Genomic DNA, 7,307 nt, shown 5'->3' with positions numbered 1-7,307 from the left:
TTTACATTACTGATGACTAAGTAGTATTGTATTTCAACGGAAACATATTTTTACTGTTACATGAGGCAAATGAAGTTCAATCATGAGGGTAAACATCATATTGCGCTACTACGCAGTATATTATGAAGAGCTTACACACTACTGTAGCTATATCCTGCCTTATGAACAAATGGTGCAACTGAATAAAGTACAGAGTTAACCTGCTAGCAGTTACTAAGCCTTTGGTGTGGACTTTACATTACATCTTAAGTAACGAACGGCTTGTCATTCTTGAGAAGTGGGACAAAACAGGGTGCAAAATTGAAAAAATAAGACCTTGTACTCAGACAAATGAAACTGCATTTATGTATCTTATATGTACTAAGCTACTGAGCTATGCTTTGATACAACCTCCCAACTTTTCTCTTTTTTAACAAAATGTGCTTTTTTTTACCTTGGACTGTGTGGTATAATTTCAGCTTTATCTTTAACAGCATTCAAGATGTTTTTAACATTTCAACACACATTCTCGTGTTAGCAGACAGATTACACTTTCACATGTGATTCCACAACAAATATAAAATATCATAATGAAACATTATCAAAATATTCAACTGACGGAGGTGACAGAACTGACGGAGTTGAAAAATTAAAAATATTTGTATTTTTTAAAGCTAATAGCAGTTACCCTTGCTGGACCTGTTTTGTCCCACGTCTCAAGAATGACTGAAATGCGTAATTTCATAAGTAATGAAAGAAAACAAAGATTTTCGAACCAATTGCTTTGCAAAATGATTCCATTTCGAAACCCTCGAAACATCGCGAAACCTGCTGATCAAAATTGTGTAAAAGCAACGTCAACAGCGCAAATGTGCATAAGAAATGTTTTATGAAAATGTAATCTACTAAATGTAATTTACAAACCATTAAATACATTTTTTTTGTTATTTTATACATTTGTAGTGCTTGTTTAATGTCAAAGTCTATAGTCTTAAAGAAGTCTTCATAAAAAGTTTAAAATCCCTGCTGAAAAAACATTTAAAACTAGCATAAGCTGGTTGGCTGGTCTTAGCTGGTTTAAGCTGGAAGTAACTGGTTTTAGCTGGTCTCCCAGCCTGGCCAAGCTGGTTTTAGCTGGTTGGCCAGCTGGTCTTCCAGCCAAACCAGCTAAAGAAGTGGCCAAAACCCCTCTAACCAGCCTGCTGACCAGCTATGACCAGGCTGGAGACCAGCTAAAACCAGCCAACCATTTATTCAAAATAGAAATCTTTTGTAAAAATATACACTACCGTTCAAAAGTTTGGGGTCAGTCATTTTTTTCTTTCTTTCTTTTCTTTTCTGTTTTTCTTTTTTTTTTTTTGTTTAAAAAAGAAATGAATGCTTTTATTCTGCAAGGATGTGTTAAATTGATAAAAAAAAAAGTGATAATAAAGACTTATATTGGCAGAAAAGATTTGTATTTTAAATAAATGCTGTTATTTTAAACTTTATTCATCAAATAATCCTGAAAAAAGTATCACAGGTTCAAAAACAATATTAAGCAACCCAACTGTTTCCAACATTGATAATAAATCAGTATATTAGAGTAATTTCTGAAGGATCATGTGACACTGAAGACTGGAGTAGGGCTAATGATGCAGAAAAATCAGCATTGCATCACAGAAATAAATTATATTTTAGGCTATAGTATATTAAAATAGAAAAGTATTACTTTAGAAATATTACTGTTTTTCCTGCATTTTTGGTCAAATAAATGCAGCCATGATGAACAGAAGAGACTTCTTTAAAACACATTAAAAGTCTTAGGCCTACTAACTGTGCTCCACCAAAGACCATTTGGTTTGGCGAGACGAACGTCAACCGATTGCACCCAGAAAATTACTGCCCTCAGTGCCCTGAAAATAATAATATCATTTTAAAGGGGTCCTATTACCATAGCCGCCTGCGAGCTTCAGTGTAAATATTGCGTCAAAATCAAATCAATTTGTGCGCGATTTAAACCCGGATGATTGTAACCACTCTAAGTTCGTCTGCCTTGGGAAAGCTAGCGTGTGTCCGACATAGTGATAACATTCGTTGCCTTCTCTAGTGCAGCTCAACCAGGTCTCATCCCATTCGTCGATATTTGTGACATCACAAATCCCAGAAAATATGCGTTGTAGTCCAAACGAGTCGTTCGTTGTAGTTTTTGAAAAGTGATTTCTGTTGAATAAAATATCTCCTTTTGAAGTGGACTTTGAACTTTATAACGTTGCAGATCTTTTTTATGCTCAAACAGCAACATTACAGACTAACTAAAGTTGAAAAAGTTAAAAAGCATAATAGGACCCCTTTAAACAAGTTCATATGCAGTTATATTTCTCTCCTTTGGGTGTCACTATTGTTTTGATCTTCCCCAGGTAATTATGCTGAGGTGCGCTAATGAATCTTCTCAGTTTTCAGGTAGTATCGAGGTCACAGAAATGTAGACGGGCATTAGACTACTAGGGAGGGAGCAACGAACGGTCTCACAGCACTCACTTAAATTCGGTCCTTTACATTTCTGCCTTGGACATCTCCACCGCAAATGTGATGCAGTCGCTCGCACAAGAAATAAAATCCTTCTCCAAAGCTAATTTGCGGAAACAATGCACCAGAGTAACGACTTTGAGCGGCAGGCGGATTATTGAAACATGGAAAGGTTCCACTGTACAGGTGGTTGAGGAAACAGTACAGCCTGAATCTGCATGTGGATATATTCAGGATAATAACTGGGACCTTCAGGTTGGATATATTAAACCATATCTATTACTTGGTGAGTAGTTGATCTTCTCATTTGACACTAGAAAAGTACAAAAGTATATGTAATAAACTCTCAGAATGGGCTGTTTGCTAATTTGGAATCGACATTGAATCTTTATCAAATGTTTAAAAATATGTATATAATTGTAGAATTATATTTTACAGATAATTTTATTGATCATTTTTGTTGTATATTGAATATGTAATGTATGCATTAAATAGAATGTATGTATATCTAATTGTATCTAAAGTAAAATTCTAAATAAAAATAAAATACAAATGGTATAAACACTATTATAAATTATTCTATATAAATTTTTATATATTGTAATACATTTGTATTTTTAAAAACCTCTGTAATTTAATTTATTATTATGATTATTATGATTGCTATTATTATTATTATTATTATTATTATTGCTGTTATTTTTTAGTTGTGTGGTATATGTTATATGTGTCTGATATTGATTGCTGGCTGTGGTATTAGAGTCTTAAGACAAATTTCCAAAAAATAGGACAATATTATTCTATTCTGTTCTATTCTATTCTATTCTATTCTATTCTATTCTATTCTATTGTAATAAGAATTCATTTTAATTATGTTTATTTCAAAGGGTCACAAGATGCCGCTCATGACTTTGGTACTTTGAGGAAATATAAGGTGAGTTTATTATTATAGTATTTTATCATAAAATAACTTTGTTTTAAGAATAATAATGTGTTTCCATTGATTTCAGGTCACACATATATTAAATGTTGCATATGGTGTGGAAAATGCCTTTCCTGACCTGTTCATCTATAAAACACTGAGCATACTGGATCTACCTGACACTGATATCATATCATATATCGAAGAGTGTGCACAATTTATCGACCAGGCTAAAGCTGAGGTAACATTTGCCTTTTGTTTCATGGCGTATTCATGATTACATTTGGTTAATATCATGTGATTTCCAAGAATGTTTTTGCACAAATCTTGCATTTTTGCATAATGTAATACCAGTGTACGGAGGTCTGGCCGCATTATAAGAGGAATATTTCAGTCTCTCTGTCTAATTTCCTGAGTGTTGGGCATTAGCGCCTGGCCTATGTGATACCGCACGGTCATCCAATGGCTAATTCCGTTATTCTAGGTAACCGTGTGGCGTGCTGAATAATGGATGCTGAGTTTTCCCAATGCATTATTTAGCGAGTTGTAGAAAGATCATATCACTAACGGGCCATTGTTTGTCATACAACCTCTTTACTAAATAGTGTCGCCAGTCACCCTTAACCTGACACTGCCTCATGATTCAAATTCATTAAGGTTTATGATTACAATGGCTGCTGGAAATAAGTTTCCATTCCTTTGTAAAACGAACATAGCGCCTCCTGTCACCTAATTTACTGTTGTCTATGATGCAAAGGGAAACAACAGCTCAGTTAATGAAATAATGTTCTTCTCAACTAGTCAGAAAGTGGTTCTCTCACCCGTAACTTGCAATTTTGTAATTCCTTGCAATTAGCATAGGATTAATTACATGCTTTATAATGGAGTATGTAATGATGTCAAATTAAATGCCTCCATAGAGGGATTCCAGTAGCTTCTGGAAACAATTTATTTTCTTGCTGTCTGACTGAACAATTGGTTTCTCTCTGCAGAAAGGAGTTGTACTTGTCCACTGCAATTCTGGAGTTTCACGTTCTGTTTCGGTCGTCATTGGATATCTGATGTTGAAGGAAAATCAGCCATTTGGTGACATGTTTGCGCTGGTGAAATCAGCTCGTCCGGCCTCATGTCCAAATCCAGGTTTCATGGAACAGCTGAAAAACTTCAGACAACAAGATGCTACACAAGCAAACGGTTTGGGTCATGATTGAACATTATTCTACAGTTGCATCCGTTCAATTTCAAAGGGATAGTTCACCCCAAAATTAAAACTCTGTCATCATTTCCCCGCCTAATACCTTTTTAAAGCTTTGTTTTTTTCCACTGAACACAAATGGTGAAATGTCCAAGCTGCTCTTTTCCTTACAGTAAAAATGAATGGGGACCATGGTTGTCAAATTAGATTTTTGAGTAATTTTTGAGGTGGTCTATTCCTCACACTAAGCTTAGAATTCACACAAAAACAATATTGGTTTGGAATGAGATGAAGGTGAGTAAATAAAGACAGAATTTACATTTTTTTGATGAACTGCCCTTTTAAAGCCACAAGTGCTTCCATCGTAGTTTCATATATGGCTTTGATTTGACACTTTCGAATTGTCTTATAGGTGCTAATATGACAAAAAGAAACATGGCTGCCTTTCAGTTGGAATTTGCATTGAACTGGCTTCACAGGATGTTGAACCGGAATTTGAATCGAAATGACAGGAAGAGGAATTTACTGAATTGCAGTACAAAGAAATTCACCATCACAGAAGAGATGAAGTACATTAGTTCCCATTCTCAGCGTATTCAATTAAATGAGTAATTTATTTGTTCAATTCAATTACTATTCTCATCCTGTCTGCTACTTCAATTTAATTTTAGGAATTTACATTCAAAAGTCATTCACATCCAAACACTCATTTTAGACACTCATTTCATAATAAATTCAATCTTAAAATAAATCTTAAAATGTATCATGCAGTTATTTTCCCATTCTGTTATGACCAGCAGGCATTTAGAATCAACTTTCCGGATAGTGACATCTTGTGGTCAACACTCAAATTTAGCCTTTTCATTTTTCTGAAAAAATTATTTGATCCAAATTCATTTATTATCATTATTATTATTTTTTAAATAAAGACTGGTTTCTTATACTCAGTAACTTTGATAGCAGCTAATGTTGTCCTCACTTAACATCCTTGACCAGCATCTGGGATGTTAATCTATAATTGTGCAATATAGTAACTTAAATATAAACCAAAAGAGAAGAAATAGATGAATAAGTATTTCTGTGACATCAAATCTTAAATCATGTTCTTATGTAATTTTGTAATTTTAATGACATATTTTGATGTTTTTGTGCATAGATTGCATAGTAATATAGTGATTTTTTTAGATTCTTGTATAATCCTGTTTTTCACTGTTGTGGTTTGTTTTTCGGAAGGTAGAAAATTGTCATTAAATGCTTGTGAGGATGTTTGACATGAAATTTCATTTGATTTTTTTAGAACTTCTGGGATTAGCTTTGTGGTGTAGACCAAGCCTTGACTTTAAAGTATGGATGTGTGAAATGGATTGTATTGAATAAAATATGTACATATATGCAAAAAAAAAAAGCTACTTTACCTGTCTGTGCTTTTGTGTAAACTAGGTGTTTGACAATGCATTTAACTAGATCAAATTAAATTTGTTCAGTCTATAAACATACACTGGCCCCATAAATAACATTATCCCACCGTATTTTCCATACCATATAGAGATACATTTTCTAACAGTTCTCCTCTGGCCAGAAGAAACTAGCATGGCAGGGTTTAATTCCAGGCTGCAACACAGGTCAGATACAGAGACAAACCACTTTCGTGACGCTCTACATAAATCTGCTCAATAAATATATATTGTTTGGGACTGTGTTTTTATAAAACGGCGCCACTGGTCAGAATAGGCAGTGTTATAGCGCCCCCTGTGTATATAATATAAATGACACCCTCGAGGTCGATTCGCGCACGTCCGCCAATGGCGCTTTTAACTGGACTGCCTACATTAGGATGTTATGGTTGAACTAAGACGACTTATCTCGAAAACACAGGGAAACTCTTTGGGCAATTGTCGTCACTTCAACTCTATCTCCCATGTTGTTGATAAACTCGGGGATTTGCTTTTCCACATGGGCACGTTCTCATCCAAGCTCTCCAGGAGAAACATTGTGACCGTGAAGCCCAAAGAGTCCGAAGACGGCAGAACGAACCGGGACCTGACCGAGAGCCAGACTCGGGTCATTAAAAATGCAGTTCAGAGGGTCAGCCGGGAAGTTCAGAGGGCGTCTGTCATCACCGAGGGAGGCAAGTGATGAGAGTTTCACAGCTGTTTTCAACACTGTCCGTGCTGAGGAAAAGTTTGGCATGGTCACTGATGGGTTTATTAACTTTCAAGGTAAAAGGTAAAATGATGTCAGACATTTGGTTACCCCTTACGAAAAATAAGTTTATTCAAGTGTGCTCTTAGTATACTTCTTTTAAACTAAAAACAGGAAAGTATACTTTCAGTCTACTTTTTATGTACTTTTCTGACATGGGCTTTATGTACTTCTCAGAAATATACTTAAAATTACATTTAAGTATACTTGACTTATGCTTAGAAAAGTCTAAATATATTTGAGCTATACTTGTGCTTCGAGAATCCGTGTTTTCATTGTTATACAGTAGGGGGCGCTATTACACATCTTCTGTACAGAATTTCCAAAACACAAGCGAAGAAGAAACCGAAACAACAGATGCTTCCACACGTAATCTAACACATTTAGTTCTTTTATGTCATCAGACATAAAACAGCATCAAAACTGTGTAACGTTATGGAATAAAATGTCGACCCATGAAGAGGTAATAATAACTGTCAAGCTTTGGGGTGTTGATCGACT

The 7,307-nt window shown here is 34.9% G+C and overlaps 1 protein-coding gene across 1 annotated transcript in view; it reads left to right on the top strand.

Moving 5' to 3' along the window:
• The window catches only part of LOC107676069 (dual specificity protein phosphatase 19-like), a 7,714-nt gene extending 974 nt beyond the window's left edge, over window positions 1-6,740 (top strand). The window contains exons 2-5 of the mRNA XM_016470593.1: window positions 2,415-2,773; window positions 3,375-3,421; window positions 3,498-3,650; window positions 6,480-6,740. Of these exons, the coding sequence (XP_016326079.1) occupies window positions 2,551-2,773; window positions 3,375-3,421; window positions 3,498-3,650; window positions 6,480-6,740 (684 nt within the window). The 5' untranslated portion in view covers window positions 2,415-2,550. The remainder of the gene's footprint in view (window positions 1-2,414; window positions 2,774-3,374; window positions 3,422-3,497; window positions 3,651-6,479) is intronic.
• The last annotated feature ends 567 nt before the right edge of the window (window positions 6,741-7,307 follow it).

The sequence above is a fragment of the Sinocyclocheilus anshuiensis genome, unplaced genomic scaffold (genome assembly GCF_001515605.1).
Source record: "Sinocyclocheilus anshuiensis isolate Anshui unplaced genomic scaffold, SAMN03320099.WGS_v1.1 scaffold1932, whole genome shotgun sequence".
In the NCBI taxonomy this organism is placed as follows: Eukaryota; Metazoa; Chordata; class Actinopteri; order Cypriniformes; family Cyprinidae; genus Sinocyclocheilus; species Sinocyclocheilus anshuiensis.
This window is presented reverse-complemented; position numbering and strand designations above follow the sequence as displayed.